This window comes from Mirounga leonina, unplaced genomic scaffold, assembly GCF_011800145.1.
Source record: "Mirounga leonina isolate KUSES-001 unplaced genomic scaffold, KU_Mleo_1.0 Mir_151, whole genome shotgun sequence".
NCBI lineage: Eukaryota > Metazoa > Chordata > Mammalia > Carnivora > Phocidae > Mirounga > Mirounga leonina.
This window is the reverse complement of record NW_023270377.1, coordinates 54,036,213-54,055,868: the sequence shown is the minus strand read 5'-3', so window position 1 is coordinate 54,055,868 and position 19,656 is coordinate 54,036,213. Positions and strand designations below refer to the sequence as shown.

The 19,656-nt window shown below is 41.8% G+C and overlaps 1 protein-coding gene across 1 annotated transcript in view; it reads right to left on the bottom strand.

Moving 5' to 3' along the window:
- The window catches only part of PDE11A (phosphodiesterase 11A), a 388,181-nt gene that overhangs the window by 23,499 nt on the left and 345,026 nt on the right, over positions 1 to 19,656 (bottom strand). Inside the window, exons 17-19 of the mRNA XM_035007663.1 lie at positions 17,457 to 17,520; positions 10,494 to 10,568; positions 5,629 to 5,712 (exon numbers count right to left, since the gene is read on the bottom strand). Coding sequence (XP_034863554.1) covers positions 5,629 to 5,712; positions 10,494 to 10,568; positions 17,457 to 17,520 — 223 coding nt within the window. The remainder of the gene's footprint in view (positions 1 to 5,628; positions 5,713 to 10,493; positions 10,569 to 17,456; positions 17,521 to 19,656) is intronic.

Genomic DNA, 19,656 nt, shown 5'->3' with positions numbered 1-19,656 from the left:
ACTGAAGGCAGAAAAAAAGTCAAAAGCTACTGTAATCAGAACATCAGAGGGTCTTCCTGTTGCAGGAACCCCATGGCATTTTTATAAAGAGGCAATACTCTTGCAGAATTTTTCTGCAGGAAAATGGAGATGGAGACAGGGAATTATTCTGGCTAGATCCCGTCCAGGTCAAGCCCTTCGGCAATATCTGTAAAAAAAGCCACCCTCAAATCAAGAACCTGTTTGGGATGGGCTGAAAATCTGATTATGTTCATAATAAAAATTAAATCCCTCGACCCTTAACAACAGAAGATTTATAACGCCTCTGTGCATCATTGAAGTTCTAGGTACACTGAGGTTTGATTAAGTCGCTTAAGTCGCGAACGAAAACAAAGGGCCGAAACGTCGCTTGCTGTTGCAAAGAGAGGCTCAGTGTGACGCTGCCACATCAGGTTTTCTGTTTATCCCTAAGGCTGGTGCAGCAATGACTTCAAAGTTTGATGGCGCCTTTTTTTTTCTTTTCCTTCTTTCTTTCTATTTTTTCTCCCTCTGAAGATGTTGAGCAGCAGGCTAATGGGTCCCCAGCAGGGTGCAAAGACAGCGGAAAGCTCAGGAATCAGATGTCAATGTGTTCCTTCAAGATACCCTGCTAGGACAGAGCTAGCTAACCAGGCTTTAGTCTTCTCTTGGGGCACACGCTCTGATGCTTCCCTGCCCACTCTTGACTTCCTATATGCTTCCTGATTAAAACGCTGTCACAGATAAATCATGACTCTGCCTGTTAGGACCATTTTCTACTTTCTTTAACGAAAAGCTTGGAGCCATCAGATTAAAAAGATGAGCAAGTTCTGGAGAATTATATACTCACATGTAAATACATGTATACAAGTGTGTCGTATCTCCCAACTCTATAACTAGTCATGGATCTGGGAGTGTTCTCTGCACATTTCCTCCCTATGCACTGCTTTGTTTATATAGTTTTATATACTTCCGGTCAGTCACTTCCAGTCAGTCACTGGATTACCTAGGTAACTTCCTAATGAATAGATTTTAGGAGGATTGGAGGAGTTAGCCTGGTTTTCCTTCAACATAGGCACTAATTGATTGGAAATTGAAGTTGTCTCAGAGATGAGTTTCAATTTTAAATGCAGCAGGCATCCAAAATGTAGTTTGTGGGAGTTCCCACCTAGGCACATAAATGAGTAGCCCTTCAGGCGCCTGAGACTAGTGATAATCTGCCCTTGGCTCAGAGGGACATAACTCAGCAAACTGGAGTGAACAAGGAAAGTGCTTGATTTATTTTCATATTTGACAAGCACAACATTTCCAAAACCATGAAGTGAAACCAATTTACCCAGAGAAAGTCAAGGAAGTCAAAAAGCAACCTACGGAATGGGAGAAGATATTTGCAAATGTCTTATCAGATAAAGGGCTAGTATCTAAAATCTATAAAGAACTTATCAAACTCAACACCCAAAAAACAAAAAAACATAAACAGACATTTCTCCAAAGAAGACATACAAATGGCAACAGACACATGAAAAAATGTTCAACATTGCTTGGCATCAGGGAAATACAAATCAAAACCACAATGAGATACCTCCTCACACCAGTCAGAATGGCTAAAATTAACAACTCAGGAAATGACAGATGTTGGCGAGGATGTGGAGAAAGGGGAACCCTCCTACACTGTTGGTGGGAATGCAAGCTGGTGCAGCCACTCTGGAAAACAGTGCGGAGGTTCCTCAAAAGTTAAAACTAGAGCTACGCTAGGACGCAGAAATTGCACTACTAGGGATTTATCCAAAGGATACAAACATAGTGATTCAAAGGGGCACCTGCACCCCAATGTTATAAAGCAGCAATGTCTATAATAGCCAAAATATGGAAAGAGCCCAGATGTCTACAATGGAATATTAGCCATCAAAAAGAACAAAATCTTGCCACTTGCAACGATGTGTTTGGAACTAGAGGGTATTATGCTAAGCGAAATAAGTCAGAGAAAGACAAATACTATATGATTTCACTCATGTGTGGAATTTAAGAAACAAAACAGATGAAAGTAGGGGAAGGGAAGGAAAAATAAAATAAGACAAACACAGAGAGGGAGGCAAACCATAGAGACCCTTAACTCTAGGAAACAAACTGAGGGTTGCTGGAGGGGAGGGGGGATGGGGTAAGTGGGTGATGGGCATACTTGTTGTAATGAGCACTGGGTGTTGTAAGCAACTGATGAATCACTAAATTCTACTTCTGAAACTAATAATACAGTATATGTTAATTAAATTGAATTTACATAAAAAATTAAAAGGAAAAAGCTGTCCTAAAACCATATTTGTATCTACTGCTCATCTGCACCTCCACCCCTGCTTCCAAATTCTGTCTGTATTCTGCCATTCAGTCCTCCGCCCCAGTGCTTCGGTTAGCTTCCACCCTCGCTGGAGGGCATCTCTCCACACTGCTCCCCCCACAGGGATTCCAGCTCTCTCCGCATCTGTTTGTCTCAGGTGCCACACGAGGTTTCTTGCCACTCAAACTGCTCCACCTTGGGGTCAGGGCCCTGGCCATGAAAAGGAACATTCTCTGTCTCATATGTACTATTCTGTATCCTTTTGTCCTATGCCCAGACTGACCTAGCAAGGCCACCCTGGATTCCTATGCTCTAGAATTCAGATCAATCCCTTTTTGGGATGCCTGCCACCTGCATACTTTCCCATTTGCTTTCTATCCTCTCAGACTCTTCATTATTGCATGTTCATGTTCAAAACCCCAAACTGGCATTTCAGCAACAACCTGAGTTCCTGCAGACATTTGCCTCAATGACTAATGTCACATCAATGGCGTTCCTTGCTTGGTGAGTTGTTTCGTCAAGGTTTTGTATCTTCGCACTAATGGTGATTCCTGCCCACTGACGCATTCCATTTCACTTCGGGAGCGTGACAGTTAATGTCAGCTTACCCAGTTAAATAACGGTCAACCCCCAGGCCTTGAGCACTGGGTGTTGAGACAGAACTGCGTGAGATGCAACTGCGTGAGATGGAACAAAAGAGGGACTCTCAGAGAGGATACTTAAAATTGCTCAACAAAGTTTCAGTTTGAGGGCTTTTTGAAATATTGGTTTCAAAGACTTATAAAGAATTTACAAATAAAATCTGTTATTTTTATTTATTCACTTATTTATTATTTTTAAAAGAGAGAGCAAGCAGGGGGAGGGGAGGGAGGAGGGACAGAGGGAATGGGAGAGAGAGAATCTCAAGCAGACACCCTGCTGAGCGCGGAGCCCAGCATGGGACTTAATCTCACAACCTTGAGACCATGACCTGAGCCAAAATCAAGAGTCGGATGCTCAACCGACTGAGCCACCCAGGTGCCCCTCTGTGTTATTTTAAAAATAAGTGATGATAAGACATTCAAAAATGAGCATGATTTTCACGCTTTGTTAACTAAGAAGACATAACAGCAGAAATGAACATGAACTTTTATAAACAACTCCTCCACATTCCTCTTTACAATGCTAAGATTCTCTCAATAGTTTAATAAAAAAAGATTGTGGAAGAAATATCCAGCAGAGGTGGAATGGGTGGTAGAAAGGCCACTACACCAAAACCGAAACCACAGATGTGTGGGACACAAGTCTAGCTTGGTGGGAGTGTCGCTTAAAATTTTTGTATGTTAATTTTCTGTGGATAAAAATAGCAGGTGTATCTAACCTCACAGATAGGTAGTAAAGTAAAACAGATGTGGAAAATCAGGAATGATAGATAATGTGATTTGGTAATATTACTCCCTAAATTCTGGAAAGTGCTTTTTTCAGTTTAAATTCAAGCAGCTTCCTTTTTAACCTGAAGATTTCAAAGTATTTAATAAGAAATATAAAATAAGCTCAAATAATTGTGAATCAGTACCAAAACAATGAAATTAGCATGGAAATGCCCATGAGAATCCTTTCCAGCATTTACTATAACTAATCACATAGGAAGGATGTGTGGACTTTGGGTCCATTCCAGAGTAGCTTTGCAAACTAATACCAAAAATGTATCAGCCCTGCAATTACAAGTCTTCATCCTCCTAAGCTTTACCCACAGTAAAAGGAATTTATTCATGGCAAGAATTATCCCATTTATTGCATAACTGTGCACAGGAAACTGAATAAATTATAAATAATTCAACATGGGTAGTCAAGGTGAATTTAGCAAAGCAAGATATATCTGACCCAACAGCTGTAGGCTTTACACCTGGGGCCCCAGCACATGCAGAGATACCAGAGAAGCAAGGATGGGAGGAGCGGACAGGAAGAAAAGGGAGTTAAGGGTCCTCTTATAATAAAGTACACATCACTCCTGATTTTTTTGCCCAATCTTTCATTATTAAACAAAAGAACATTATGTGCTATTATAACTAAAATAAACTACCTTAGATTATTTTAAAGCTTTGTCTCATTTTTATGCTATCCTACATTTAATGGCTAACATAAAACAAAGAAATGAATTTATTTTTGGTGTTTATAGTCTCTGAAAAGTTACATTTCCATCTTCAAGACAATATTCTAGAATTTTTTTTTTTTAGCGTAATGTGACAAGGCTCAGCAGCTCCTAAAAGTGCTGAAAACAAAGTGGTAGATAAGCCTGAAACTTGATGGTTGTGAAGTCCTTAAAAAACAATACTGTGTTTTTAATGGAGTTACACAGAGTGAGAAACTAAAGCGATTTTGCTTTCCCTGCGTGTGTTTCTCAGTCTGAAGTTAGAAAAGCAGCTCAGTCTGATTGAGCTGGGTAGGGGGTAAAGAACTCGCCAGGTTTTACACATGAAAGCAAATGCTTTAGTAGGAGAATTAAAAGCCAATGTACACTAAACTGTTAGTGTTAACCGATGCCAACCCTAATCTGTACTCAAAAAGTGGAGCGTGCACGTTCAAAGCTGATGACACTCATCTGCTTGCCAGGAGCAGGGTCCCGAACACCAGGCAGCACAGCCAGAAACCATAGTGCATCTTGCTCAGAATGCAGTGGTCAGCATTTGTCACACGCATCTCAGAGAGAGGCAGAGTTTTAAGATGGAAGGTTCTCTGAAAACCCTGTGGCCCAGACCATGGGGCCAGGACAGAAAACCATGTTTCATGGTTTCATGGAACTCTTGTGTCTCACGTGATATTCATAGAAGTAAAAGAAGAATTGTTTTAAAAAAAAAAGTGAAAAAGATTCCCACAGTCAGATGTTAAAGAAATTTGGAATGAATCAAGGTTAAACGTGTTTCTTTCCCAAAGGACTCTCTGAGCTTTCAGGTTCCCTCATTGTCGGGCCCGAGAGCTCTCTTTGAAGAGATATCTATTAGGCTATGGCTGGATACTTGTGTTTCCTGGGGCACAGCTTGGGAAATACTGAGATAAAATATGATTAACCCTGGCTTAGAGACGAGGGCATCGAGGCCCATGGACATTATGTCCTAGAAGGACAACTCAGGTCTCCAGCCTCCTAGCATCAACTTTTCCTAGGAGACAGTCAGAAATCTGAGAAGAGACTGACTGCAACCAGAGTTCTTAGCAGTGCCCATACCCTGGAAGGGTATCGGAAGGCTAGACCTTCTGAAAGTACATACGCTCTTCTTTCTTGGCTCAGTTGGGACACGCAGACCCTCCCAAATCATGATTACCTGATACAAAGGCATGCAGATGCTATCAATCCACTCCAGTTGCAACCGAGGCAGTTCATCTTTCCGGTTCCGATCAAAAATAGCCTAGAATGGGGGAAGAGAATTTGCTTTATTACGCTGGAGTATTTTACAGGTGCATTGTCAAACACTTTGCCACAATGATCCAATTTTTACCAACTGAACACTTCACAAATCACAATCAATCTTTACATGTACTTTCTTTTCCTTTATCTATGATGAGAAATAAAGTATTTTCACCTCTTCTTATGAGATTTGTAAGCGAATTTATTTGAACTTTATAGCACGCAACTCCTTGGGGCCAAAATCTGCCTTCAGATACAGGTAATGGCCACTAAATCAAGTCATCAGGTCACTGGGAATTGGGTACAAGTCAAGGGGAAGGGGATATGTTTTATTGCCACAAAAATAATGCAGGCTTTTATTTTTATAGCGAAAGAAGATGGGATAGATTAGAAAAGATCCTTAAAGCAGCTTCACCTTAAATAGAAACTATTTGTATTAATTTTTCAGGGTGGGGTGTTGGTTTGACAACTCTTGTGTGTTTTTCAATAAGGTTCTGTCATTAATAAAAATCCTAAGTTTTTATCTATCATGGGATGGATGATGTGGTAGGTACCCATTCCCTCCTCCTTCCCAGCCTTTAAACTTCATGATACTATAATGTTTAGAAAATTTAGGTATATTCTTCAAGAAAAAGAAGTGACATATGTCTGTTGGGCAGACATGAAAAGGGAGCCAATCAGCTGGACTTGGGGCGCACATGGATTCTTGAACAAACACAGCTGGTTCTACTCCATTAAGCATGTCCCTCTCTCTGCTATCAGCGAGTAAGGCCAGGGTCTACGAAGCGACCTTCCCCTGCATTACTGTCTTAAAGTAGGTTTGACCGGTCTTTCCTCTACAGAGATAACATGTGGCATCCACATCATTTTGGCATTCACATGGGTCATGAGGGCAGATCCAAGGCATTCCCTTGGTCTGGAGATGCTGAAAAAGCCAGCATCCTTCAGACTCATGAATGAGGGTGGGAGTGGGTAGGACAGAAATCACGAGCTGCTGCCAAAGCTCACAAGAAGACAGAAGGGCACTGCCGAGGGAAATCTCTCCGAATCAGGGAGAAGGTCACTGACTCCCACAGACTCTGCTCATCCTTGTCTTACAACGTGAAATGTGAAATACCAGGAAAGGGGACTAGGGTCTGGAGAAGACTGACGTGTGCCGGAGGAAGGAAGGAATGGATCTTGTGAACTGCAGGAGTCTTTGAAATGTTCCTTTAAAAATATTATTCTGTTATCTACTCTTGAGCTCTCAGAGTTATCTGAGATTTTCTTATTTACTTAATTACTGTTTCTGGTGCATAGAACTTTTTGTTTGTTTGTTTTTGTTTTAGTTCAGTGGTTTTTGGTATATTCACAATTAGTTGTGCGACCATTACTACAGTCAATTTTAGGACATTTTTATCACCCCAACAGGAAATCCCATACCAATTAGCAGTCACTCCTCATCCTCCCCCAAATCCCTGGCCTTAGGTGACCACGTATCTATTTTCTGTTTGTATAGATTTGGCTATTCTGCACACTCATATAAATGAAATCGTATGATACGTGGTCTTTGTGACCAGCTTCTTTCACTGAGCATGATGTTTTCAAGGTTCCATCCTGTAGCATTCATCAGCACTTCATCCCTCTTTATGGCCAAATGATACTCCATTGTATAGTTACACCACATTTTATTTATCCATTCCTCAGCTGATAGGCAGTTGGGTTATTTCCACTTTGTGGCTCTGATGAGTAATGCTGCTCTGAACCTTCATGTACAAGTTTCCACGTGGGTGTATGTTTTCATTTCTCTTGGGCATAGACCTAGAGGCAGAATTGCCGGGCCATGAGCCCAGTCTGACTTTTAATGTTTCCATGAATTGCCAAACTGTTTTCCAAAGCAGCTGCACCATTTTACAGCCTGCCAGCAGTGTATAAAGTTCCAATTTCTCCACATCCTCCTCAGCACTGGTCGTTGTCTGTCTTTTTAATTATAGCTATCCCCGTGAAGTGGTATCTCACTGCAGTTTTGGTTTGCATTTCCTTGATGACTAATGATTTTGAGCATGTTTTCATGTGCTTGTTGGCCATCTCTGTATATTCTTTGAAGCACTATGTATTCAGATCCTTTGCCCTTTTTAAAAATTGGGTTGCCTTTCTAGTTGTTCATAGTTCTTTATATATTCTAGATGCCAGGCCCATATCATATATGATTTGCAAATCATTTCTCCCATCCTGTAGGCTGTCTTTTCATTTTCTTGACAGTGTCCTTTAAGATGCAAAGTGTTAAATTTTAATGAAGTCCAATTTATCTATTTTGTTTTTCTTGTGCTTTTGTGTCTCTTGTGCTTTTGGTGTCATATCTAAGACATCATTGCCAGATCCAATCCAGAAGATTTACACCTTGTTTTCTTCTAGGAGTTTTATATAGTTTTAGTCCTTACATTTAGGTCTATGATCCACTTTGAGGTTATTCTGAGGTTTGGTGAGAGGTAGGGGGTCTAACTTGACTCATTTGCAGTGGATATCCTACTGTCCCTGCACTATTTGAAAAGACTACTTTCCTCCCCATTGAACTGTCTCAGCGTCCTTTTGAAAATCAGTTGACCATAACTGTCAGAGTTTATTTGCAGACTAGTCATTCTCAAAAAATGTTTTTGAGTGGAAATGTGAGATAGCACACTGTCCTGTGTTTTCCTTTTACAGCATTTTGCATCTTGTAATTGACTATGAGTGATTATTTATTTATTTACTTTTAAAGATTTTACTCATTTATTTGAGAGAGAGAGAGCATGCGTGAGAGAGCAAGCACAAGCTGGGGAGGGGAGCACAGAAGGAGAGGGAGAAGCAGACTCCCCGTTGAGCAGGGAGCCCGATGCAGGACTTGATCTCAGGACCCCAGGATCACGACCTGAGCCGAAGGCAGATGCTTAACTGACTGAGCCACCCAGGCGCCCTGAGTGATTATTTATTTAATATCTATATTTCCCATCAGTTGACAAGCTTTGGGGAAGGGCAGGGAAGATGGCGCCTTGCTCATGGCTGGAAGCACAGTGCCCAACTTCATGCTTGATACTTGGAGGTGCTCCAGCATGTTTTCTTAACTGACTCACTGCTTCCGCTATTAACCCTTTGGTTACTCTAATGACCGTTAGGACCATGACACCTGATGGGGCTCCCAGACAATTTTCTTCCTGAATATCAAGGAATAACAGACACGGCTGGTGTCACCTGTGGGTGCATGCATTTCCAGACATCTCTGGGAAAGGACTAATGAGAAATCGCCCTGCCACAGCAGCCAGGAGACTGTCATCAGCAATGTTAAGTAGCCTTTTGGGAGGCGAGAGTAGCATTTAGTGCTATGCTTCCACTGCAAAATCGATCTCGTTTGTGTCTTCAGAGAACGCCTTACCTGAGCCCACAGACAAAGGTGCCTTAGTGCTGGGTCACTGCCCCTGCCAGCTCACCAATGCTGGCAACTGACTCGTATTTCTTTTCATTCAATTAAATGACCTGTAGTATTGCTGCGTTATACACCCTTCAGAGGATGCCTCTGAAACAGTTCTTTTTAAGTGGAGGAAAGCTTTAATTTGAAAATAGATATGTAGCTGAGAGAAATGTGGGTTGTACGAGGTTTTACACATTAACAATGTACCCCAGTCCAGTGTCTTTATTTTTATAGCCAAATCTGGTGACACCACCAAAAAAGAATAAAGGGAGGTTTTGGAAACAATATAAATAGATGTTGCTTTGGAAACTAAAATACTGGGTGAGTGTTCTAACTGATGTAGTCTTCTGACCTTTCATAGGTAAGCAACAAATTAGGAATAGTCAACATTAGTAAGGCTGTGAGGTCTGACTTCAAGCAGGTGATGTTGTTTAACTAGGAGCTAGTTCTGCTGCCTTTCCTTGCTTTTAAATGTCAGCGAAGAAAGGCCTCTTAAAACTTGAAGATCTTATAAATACCCCCAAATGTTCAAAACTCAGTTGACTTGAATCCTCATAAACAGACATTCTTGACAACGGACATATTCCTTGAGCCGCACTGAATCTACTGAGCTGGGCCGGCTTTCCAACACTTTGAATCATTCCTTGAGTTGTTGGGTGATGTGTTTTTAGCTAACCCTTCATTAGGAATAAAGAGGCCACCCCCTCCTTGTGGGTGGTGACGGAGGCGTTTATGTCTTTTGTCTTGTTTGAGTAAAAACAGCATCATCCAGAGCCTGCAGTAAGTGTTTTCAAATAATAATCAAATGGATGAATCCAATAAAAATGGCATTTCAGTCAAAAGAACCTAGTTCCCCAAGTGAAACTTTTCATTTTGCAAACAAAGAAAAGAAACAGAGACTTGAAATGATTTGGGTTTACAATTTTGGAAAGTCTGGAATTGGAAAATAAAATCCAGAACATCCATTATTCACTGCGGCTGTCCATTCTAGCTGCTCAAGGCTGGACAGCTTGCATTTAAATTCGTCTGTATTTCTATTCCAAAGGAGCTACTGACCACATAGGAAATGCCAGCACTGGGCTTTGAGCTACTCAAATGCCACCCTGCATATCCTCCCTCGTGCCTAGTTGGCCCACCGTGGGAGCTCAGGAAATGCTTGTTAAGTAGCTCACCACTCTTAATCAGAAACCTGGGAATAAGAGTGTTTAGCATCTAAGTTTAATTAAAGTTTTAAACTTTCAGGAGTGTTTCCTTACATCCAACTTTCAGTCTTTCCCACTTTCAAGTTGTGATTTGGAGATACTTTAGAAAATGTCATTCCAAAGGGTAAATGCGTCATAATAGAAGGACAAACTTACTGAAGGAGTGAGTTTGAGTTCTGATCTCTCCCGATCTCCTTGTTCAAAGAACTCACTGGTTACAAGTTCAGCCACCTGAAACATATACATATTTAATTTATGGTTATATGTGATCTATCATAAGACTCAGAAGTTATTTCTGCCTTCTGTGTATGGTGATGATCTTCAACCCAGATAATCACTTAAAAAGCTTTTGAAGAATTACATTAACATTTTCTGTTTCAAGGTATTACGGACTTTAATCAATGAAACGGATTTCCTTTTAATCAGAGGAACTTGTGCAAGCTATTTTTAGATGCATGCTAGTAGATGATCTCGGAGTACAGATTCCATATTCAGGATGAGGCACTGGGTTGCCACCTTCAAAGTAGGAAATGCTCTTATTGCAGAAAAATGAAGCAAATAATGCCTAATAATATTTTTTGTCTTTATAATATGATTTACTTGCAATAATAATTTAGCCAACTTTTGGTTGTTTCTACATAGATTCTTCACTTTGTTGTATACTTTTATCTTAGCTTGGTTTCATTTGCCATCGCCCAAACTCTTTAACTGCTTCACCCTACCAATATTCGCATGCACTCTGGAGAGGATAACCCCAGGGCAACCTCTGCTTCTTACTGGAGCAATCAGCCAAGGGCAGGACTAACGCTAGAGTCACTGTTCATACCAGGTTTTCCTAGTGTGTCATGATGCAGTTTGAAGAGTGCTGATTTGGTCTTCAAGCTGTCTTAATCGAGGTACTAAAAGTGTTAATTTTGGTAGGTTCCAGTTGGTACAAGCACAATGGAACTGGTGGTTCTACCCCAAATGGTAGAGATTTTTCCAAAGTAAGGACTTCTATTTTTCCACTTTTCATCTATTAGCATGGATGATCAGAAGTTGCTCATTGGTCATTGTTAAGCTGAAGAGAAGCTTCTCCAAGCCCTGTGCTTCTAATGATAGCTTATGGGAAGCATACTGATATAGCAGTAAGTGTTAAATGGGTATTTTCAACAACACTATAGTGTGCATCTAGGAAATCTCTGAGATGAACTAGCTGGATTTAGAAAATTTGGAAGAGCAGGAAAAAAAAGTCCCAGAAAACTTGATGGCAAGAAGATCTGGATCCCCAGACTAGTTTTTCCTCTATTCCAGGCTCTTATAAAGATGAGGTTCTAAGGTCTGGAAAAGGCTAGAATGGTTTAATTTTGGTCAAGTGGATAGAATCAAGATAGTTTACTTAAGTGTATCTCTCAAGAGATTCTGCCAACCATAAATCATAACCATTGATAAAACATAAAAACGTCTCTCTCCGTCTCTGTTTCTGTCTCTCTCTCTCTCTCTCTCTCACACACACACACACACACACACACAAACACCCCTTGAGAATAGCAAGTATGTAGCTCATTTATAAAGAAATAGAGTATCTAGTCAGTTCAGATTTTAAACATTTCTTTCTTTTTTTTTTTTAAAGATTTTATTTATTTATTTGACAGAGAGAGAGATAGCGAGAGCAGGAACACAAGCCGGGGGAGTGGGAGAGCGAGAAGCAGGCTTCCTGCCGAGCAGGGAGCCCGATGTGGGACTCGATCCCAGGACCCTGGGATCATGACCTGAGCCGAAGGCAGACGCTTAACGACTGAGCCACCCAGGCGCCCCAGATTTTAAACATTTCTAATAAGGAATATGGGTACCTTTTAAAAATTCAATAGCATAAAACTAGTTGGCACTGGCTCAGTTTTTCTAGGGCCTGATTTCCTTCTCTCTCTCTCTAGTCTCTGCCACTACCTTTCCCATTAGCACTCCAGACCTTTCTCTCTGTCTCCGGCCTTCCTGTAAAAAAGAAATGGTCCCCTAAGGGCCTGGCCTCCTTTATTCAGCTCCCAGAACACTCCCTCAGATTGCTCTGAGGTGGGTCTTTTGCACTAAAGAATACAAATGTGCACATCAGGTCACCCCAAGGTAGGAGTCCTGCATAGGTCTATAGCCCCTGGAAAGCAAAGAAATTAAAACAAAATCCTGTCCTTTATCTTTCGAAAGTAGTCCTGGCTATCTCCCCTGTGCTTCTTTCACGGCTCAACTTGTATCACTGTTTCATTGGTACTTAAAAACCCAATCAGGAACATTAAGTGGCTCCTGATTGAATTTTTTATTAAAGAAGGAAATTGAGATGCTAATCAGGCCTTGGGGGATCACTGGGGAAACTCACATGCTTAGAGTCATGTGTGTGAGGAAGGAGGGTTGGAATAGTCACCAGTAAAAAAAACATTTTGCAAGGAAATGTTAAAAAAATCAACATCTAGGAAACTAGAAATATATTTATATTTTTAAAAGAAGTTTCCGTTGTTTTTGTCCAAATGTTTCTTAAAATCATAGAAGTGAGTATGTTTTTGAAAACATTTTAACCTATTCGGTTTGGAGACAAACACAAATGAGATCTCCAGTTTAGGGCTGTGACAAAATTTCTGATGGAAATGTTTGGAAAAACATGGTTTTGTGTTTTATTTCCCTGAACTCTTGAGTCTCTGCACTTATCAGCAGAACTTCACATCTTAAAAATAAAATATTATTTACATCAATGACCAAGAAGACCACCTTCAAGTGGCCAATGGGCCTCCCAAGTTGGCTTAAAATATCAATGCAGGCACTCTTTTTCCTTCTAAGGACTTTCTCCTGTCCTTTTCCTGCTCCCAAGTGGGTTACTGCTCCTTTAGTTGTTGACATGCATTTCACTGGGGGTTCTGAAAGGTCTGGCACATCATACCTCATCATCTCACTCTCTTTCCAATCTTCTCTATTTTTCCCCTGGTCCCCTGAACTTTCTCCCACTCTCCACTCCTCCACTTCTTTCCATCCCAATCAGAGTGGCCACCTCTGTTACTATACCTTTCCCCAATACCTGGAAGATTCCTACCTCTTCTCTGTTCCCCAACTTCACTGTAGGGGAGCCTTCCCACACTGGGGCAGTGAAGAGTGGGCAGAGATGTAGAAATAAGCTACTCAACCATGCAAATTCTTCCCACTTACCCTGCTTTATGTAACTTCAAATGTGTCACACTAAAATGAAAGCCAAGGCTCAGTTGGAGGAGAGCTATTTATTGGAGGAGAACTTTGTAGGAAAACTGCCCAATCTACACTGGACTGTGACAGGAGCAAAGAAATAAGCTTTTCTTTGAGTTAAGCAGAGAAATTTGAGAATATATTTGTTACTGCAGCAAAGCCTACCCTAGTTTTGACTAACACAAAAATTAGTATGGAATTGAGGTGCTGCTGTTGAAAGACAAAGAAAGAAAAAAAGGAAGACAAATAAGAAGACCCTAAAATATGTGGCATCAGCAAGGGGGCCATGTATAAGACAGTGAAGAAATGTTGTTGGAGGCTGTAAGGATGATGGCCCATGTTACACAGTGGCAAAATATTTTGTACAATTCTCACTGAAATAAAACAAATAATGTATCTAATGAATTTACTGCCTTAGGGGAAGAGATTGGAAAACAAATGTTAGTAGCATGTGACGACTGCTATTGACTACGTTTTGCTAAGTATTGTAAGACGTGAGCTCAGAAAAGGATTGGCAGGCTTATCATCAGAAATGAAAAGGAAGAGAGAGAGTCATAAATTCAGAGTCTTCATCTTCAGGGATGAAAGATGAAGCTGCTTTTTAATCCCAAACTATAAAAATAAAAATTGAGATATGTTTTGAATGACAAAGGCTGATCAAGACTCAGCCTTGCAGGGCACCTGGCTCATTCAGTCGGTAGAGCATTTGACTCTTGATCTCAGGGTTGTGAGTTCAAGCCCCATGTTGGGTGTAGAGATTACTTAAAAGTGAAATCTTAAAAACAACAACAACAACAACAACTCAGCCTTGAGACAAGAATCAAAGGTACAGCCAGTGCACTCACAGTTAAGAACTTTGAATGAAGTAGGTGGTACCCAGGATATCCCTTCCATTGTACAAAATGGCCCAGAAAAATGATTTTACTACATGGTTCTCTCACTGGCACCTGTTGGGCCCCAACTGCTAGGAACTGGGTCATGAAGGAGGAAGAAAGAAGTATATATGTTATTTTTCTTTGTTCTTGAAAGCAAGGAAGTGAAGAGATATAGCAGATCTAAGAAGTCCGTCTAGACTAGAACTGTGGATGTGCTTATTGGCAAATGGAAATGACTAGAATCAAAGACACAAGAAGCTAACTAAATGTGCAAGAGAGTTTGGTGCCAAAAACCCCATAAGACTGTGACTACTTAAAACCTAAAACAAACCTTGGGTCCTCAACCATTTTGGGTGGGAAACAGGTTGGAAAGCTGCCTGTCCTTTGGATATAGCCAAGGAGGACAATGGAAAAGGGATAGTTTCCCAGAATAGATCTAGCAGCCATGGATAATGATGGTTGGGGAGCATCTCGCAGAGAACCAGAGCCTACCACAGAATGGATGGCCTCACAGTGACTGCCCAGTGGGATTTTGGAATTACTGTGGCCCCCTAACTGCTAAATGTTGGCCATCTCTTTCCTTTCTGAATGGGAGCATTATAATGAGTATTTTGTGGTTTGGGTGTATGTCAGATGCTATGTTTGGGGTGTGTGTAGGTCTTTAATTTGCATCCAGACCTGATGTAGAGACTGGCATGAATCCCCCAGAGATCTTGGACTTAGAGCTTGATACCATGACTAATGGGACGTTTGGGTCATATCCCTTGGGGAAAGGCTGAGTATATTTTGCCTGCAGGAAGGAGAGTGAATCACACTTCCAGTGATTAGAAGGGCAAACTGTGGTAGTCACATTTTCATTAACTATTTCTGGCTTTCCTACATTCTGGGCACACGAAAGAATTATACTTCCTGGTTGAGTGCGGTCTTGTGACAAGTTCTGGCCAATGAATTCTTGGGAAGAGGCATTTACTTGCCAGGACGAGGCAGGCTAGGGCTTCTGTCGGAATGATCCACATGGTAACTGCTCCTTCAGCCAGAGTCCAAAGTGAGGAACAGTACCAGCTGACCCTGGATGCACATGCTCATGAACAATACATTGTTTTAAGCCACTGAGGCTGAAGGATAATAGCTCATTCTCCTGACCACTGGCATCATTTAAAAACGCCCACTGAGGGGCACCTGGGTGGCTCGGTCATTAAGTGTCTGCCTTCGGCTCAGCTCATGATCCCAGGGTCCTGGGATCAAGCCCTGCATCGGGCTCCCTGCTCAGCGGGAAGCCTGCTTCTCCCTCTCCCACTCCCCCTGCTTGTGTTCCCTCTCTCGCTGTCTCTCTCTCTCTATCAAATAAATAAATGAAATCTTAAAAAAAAATAAAAATGCCCACTGATGAATCCGGTTTGAGATAGTGTAAGGCGCTGTAAAGAGTGAAGGCTTTGGAGCCTAATCTGCTAGGATTTGAATACCGAGCCCCATCACTTACTAGCTGTATCACCTCAAGCTATCCTTTCTAGGCTTCACTTTTCCCATTTGTGAAATAGGGGTAATAAACTGTATTAGTTTCCCAGGGTTGCCAGGCATGACCACAAACTTGGTGATTTAAAACAACAGGAATCAGGGTGCCTGTGTTGGCTTAGTTGGTTAAGTGTCTGCCTTCGGCTCAGGTCATGGTCTCAGGGTCCTGGGATAGAGTCCCGCATCGGGCTCCCTGCTCTGCGGGGAATCTGCTCCTCCCTCAGCCTGCTGCTCCCCTTGCTTGTGTGCTCTCTCTCTCTCTCTTTCTCGCTCTCTGTCAAATAAATAAATAAAATCTTAAAAAAAAAAAAGGAATCTATTCTCTTCTAGTTCTGGAGGTCAGCAGCTCAACATCAGTTCACTGGACAGAAATCAAGGTGTTGCCAAGGCCAAGCTTGCTCTGGAGCCTCTAGGGGACAATCTATCCTCTGTCCCTTCCAGGCTCTGGTGGCTGCCACCTTTCTTTTGCTTGTGGCCACATCGCTCCACTCTCTGCCTGTCTTCACATCCCCTTCTCCTCTTCTGAATGTGTAATCTCCCTACATCTCTCTCTCTCGTAAGGACAACTGTCACTGAATTTAGAGCCCAGTTGGATAATACAGGATAATGACAATAATAATGATGATGATGATTTTTAACTTCATCACATCTGCAAAGACCCTTTTTCCTTCTAAGGCAATATTTACAGGTTCCAGAAATTAGGATCCACTATCTTTGGGTTGCTATTATTCAGCCTACTGGAGTAACTATACCTAAATCAAAGGTGGGGGGGGGGGCCTTTGAAATTAGATATTTGGATATTAGATATTTAGTCAATAAATATTAGTTATTTATTGTTATATGAATCTATTTTATTTTCCCTAAAATGTTGAGACTTAAGATACCAAGTTACTATTTCACACCCCACACAGTAGGTGCCTCATAAAAATGAAAAGATATTAATCTCCAAAAACTATTAGGATCTTAAACTGTGTGGTTACCGGCTTGAAAACTATTCTTGCTCTAAACTAACATGTTCGGCAGTGAAACCAGATAGGTGGTAAAGGCATAATTTTTTGTGGATATTGCACACTTTGGCCAAAGTGATCTGATCTCTAAATAGTCCTTAAAAAGAAAAAATAAAATTTCCTTTTGACCTCCTTGTTTTCTTTTTTCTCTTTCTCTTTTTTTAAGATGAGAAAAAAGCAGAACTTGTGCTAAAACACGATTACCTATTTAAAAACACTATTTTTGAAACTCTTGCCTTAGGACATGGCCAATGCGTTATTTGGATTTAGAGTGTTAAAAAAATCTTAGAGAATCAGGCATATTATGACTCAGTGGAAGCACATTAATGAACGGCTGTGTAATAAACTGTCTCGCCCGAGCCTCCTGCTATTTTTTACACCATGTTAATACTGATGCAAATTGACTAGGGCTTCAGTGCCTGGGAGTGGGGGTGGGGGGGTGGGGGGGGCTCTGGGAATATTGCTCCCCCTCTCCCCCCCACCTCCAGTCCCTCCTCTGCCAGGCCCTGCCATTAATCACCACTTGCCTGTCTTGAGATCTCCCACGGTTTGGTCACGGCTCCAAGGTCACAGGCTGTCATTAACATTGATCTGAAAAACAGAACCAAACAAAACAGCCTGAATAATCTTTTGTTGCATTCTTCCTAAACAAATCCGTCCTAGATACATAAATAAATAAAATGGGACCGAGGCCAACTCTCACGTGTCTTTCCCTCAACAAGGGAAGCACTGTTTACAGTCCCCATGTTTAGCATCTCCATCATGTGGCCACACTGCTTAGGAAGACAAAGCTTGCACACAGCCTCAGCCTCGGTGGCGGCCCTTTTGTTATGTCTGCAGCGGATCAAGGAAGGCAAAGAACTACTTTCTCTATACTGGAGCTAAGCAAGCTCTGCTTAAAATAATCTCTAATGGACAATGTTTTTTATTTTTAACTAGCGGCAAGGGAATCAGCATATAAGGCCATATACATAGCTGATGAATCTCTTCACCAACTTATCGCTGATTGACGGGAATGGATGGAAACCTGTAGCAAAGAGGCGAGGCGCACACTACCCTAGGAGCTCCTTCATTTCCACCTGCTCTACAGAGCTAAGATTTACTGGGAGAGCCACACTGTTTCACTCCAGTTTATTACCTGGCTGCAACCATGTTTTATAAGCATTATGAAGAAGAATCATATTCAGCAGCGGCTTTCATTAATTTGAACACATAAGAAAGCACAGGAAGATCTGAACCAGATCTTTGAGGGGCAGATTTCTACTGGGTTTAACTAGAATTCACCCTGAACCATGGATATAAAAACATGGGGGACAATTTAAATTGTGGATAGCTCTGGTGCTTATCATTTGATGTGATGAGGAGGTGGGAAAAACAAGGCACACCCTTTGTCCAAAATTTGCTTTCTTTGTACTATAAGCCAGCAGGATGTGATGAAAAGCGATGAAGGATTGGAGTCGAGAGACCACATCTTGGTTGGCTCCTTTTGGAAGAAAGGGGTGTGTTGTTAGAGGTCAGGGGGCTGTCCTGATGTTGGGTGGTAACATTTCCTACCCTGCCGGACTCCAATGCCTTGGAAACATGTCTGTTTCCCAGATGGCAGAGCATAATGGTAGTGGGGTTTGTGTAACTTCCCCAGGAAACCCCCCCCCAGGGAACAGGGCAGAGTGGCAGGTAACAATAGGTCATTCAAAGCCCCGCCAGGCATGCCGGCCTCAGCAGCCTCCTCCACGAGTTCGGCAGCATCTAATCCCAAGCCCCCCTGTGCTAAGCACTACGCGGAGCAATGCAGCGGTGCATTCTTCATATTTGATCTTCTGTAACAAGCACTCTGCTATGTGCCGGCCTCTGTACTAAGTGCTGACCCCTAACTACTAATAAATGAATCTCCTGAACCCTCAGAAGGAGAGGCCTTTACTCCCATTTTATAGCGAGGTAAAAGGAAGCACGGAGAGATGAAGTAACTTTCCCAAAGCGAGTAAGGAGTCAGGATTCTGTGTTTATCACAAAGCTACCAGACCCCCTCTTGCTACACTCAAATGCTTCTCCTTTTAGGTTCTGCTGGTACCGGAGGGAGACAAGACTGTAGGTAATGCATTGAACTTTACAGTCACTCTCCTAGACAGGAAATAATCTCTATGAGGTTGCTTACTTATACTATAACTTGGACAACGATTTAGCTTTCATCTGCTTGATAATTCGAGGCTTACTTCTCAAATTCATGTCACCATTCATCAGTCAATCAACAAGTGTATTGAGTATCTAGCTAGGTGCTCAGTTAGTGATCATTCTAATAGGGACCATTAATCGAGCAAGCACTACAGAGTGATCTACATAGCCTCTAGGTGAGGTAGGGATACTATTATTACCTCCATTTTACAAAGCAAATTAGTGTTTTGCATTCCTTGATCAGACAGGTAGAAAGTTTGCCAGAGGTTACACAGTGAGGAAGTATCAAAGCTGGAGCCAGAATCCATAAAGTCTGACAGAAGGGTCTCTATTTTCAATGAATGCTCTACAGTGGAGCAGGAAGTCCATACTGAGAAGGAAGACAGAAAAAGGCTGGGAGGGAAGATGGGGGCGGGGGAGTATGAAACTTTCATCCAACTGGCACTGGGGAGTCTGTTAAGGTGGGGGGTTCAGAAAGGACCTGGCTAGACGTTCCAGGCAGAACTTTCGGTGGTGGGTGTGAAAAGAGTTTGGAGAAGAAGGGAAGCAGGGGGGCCA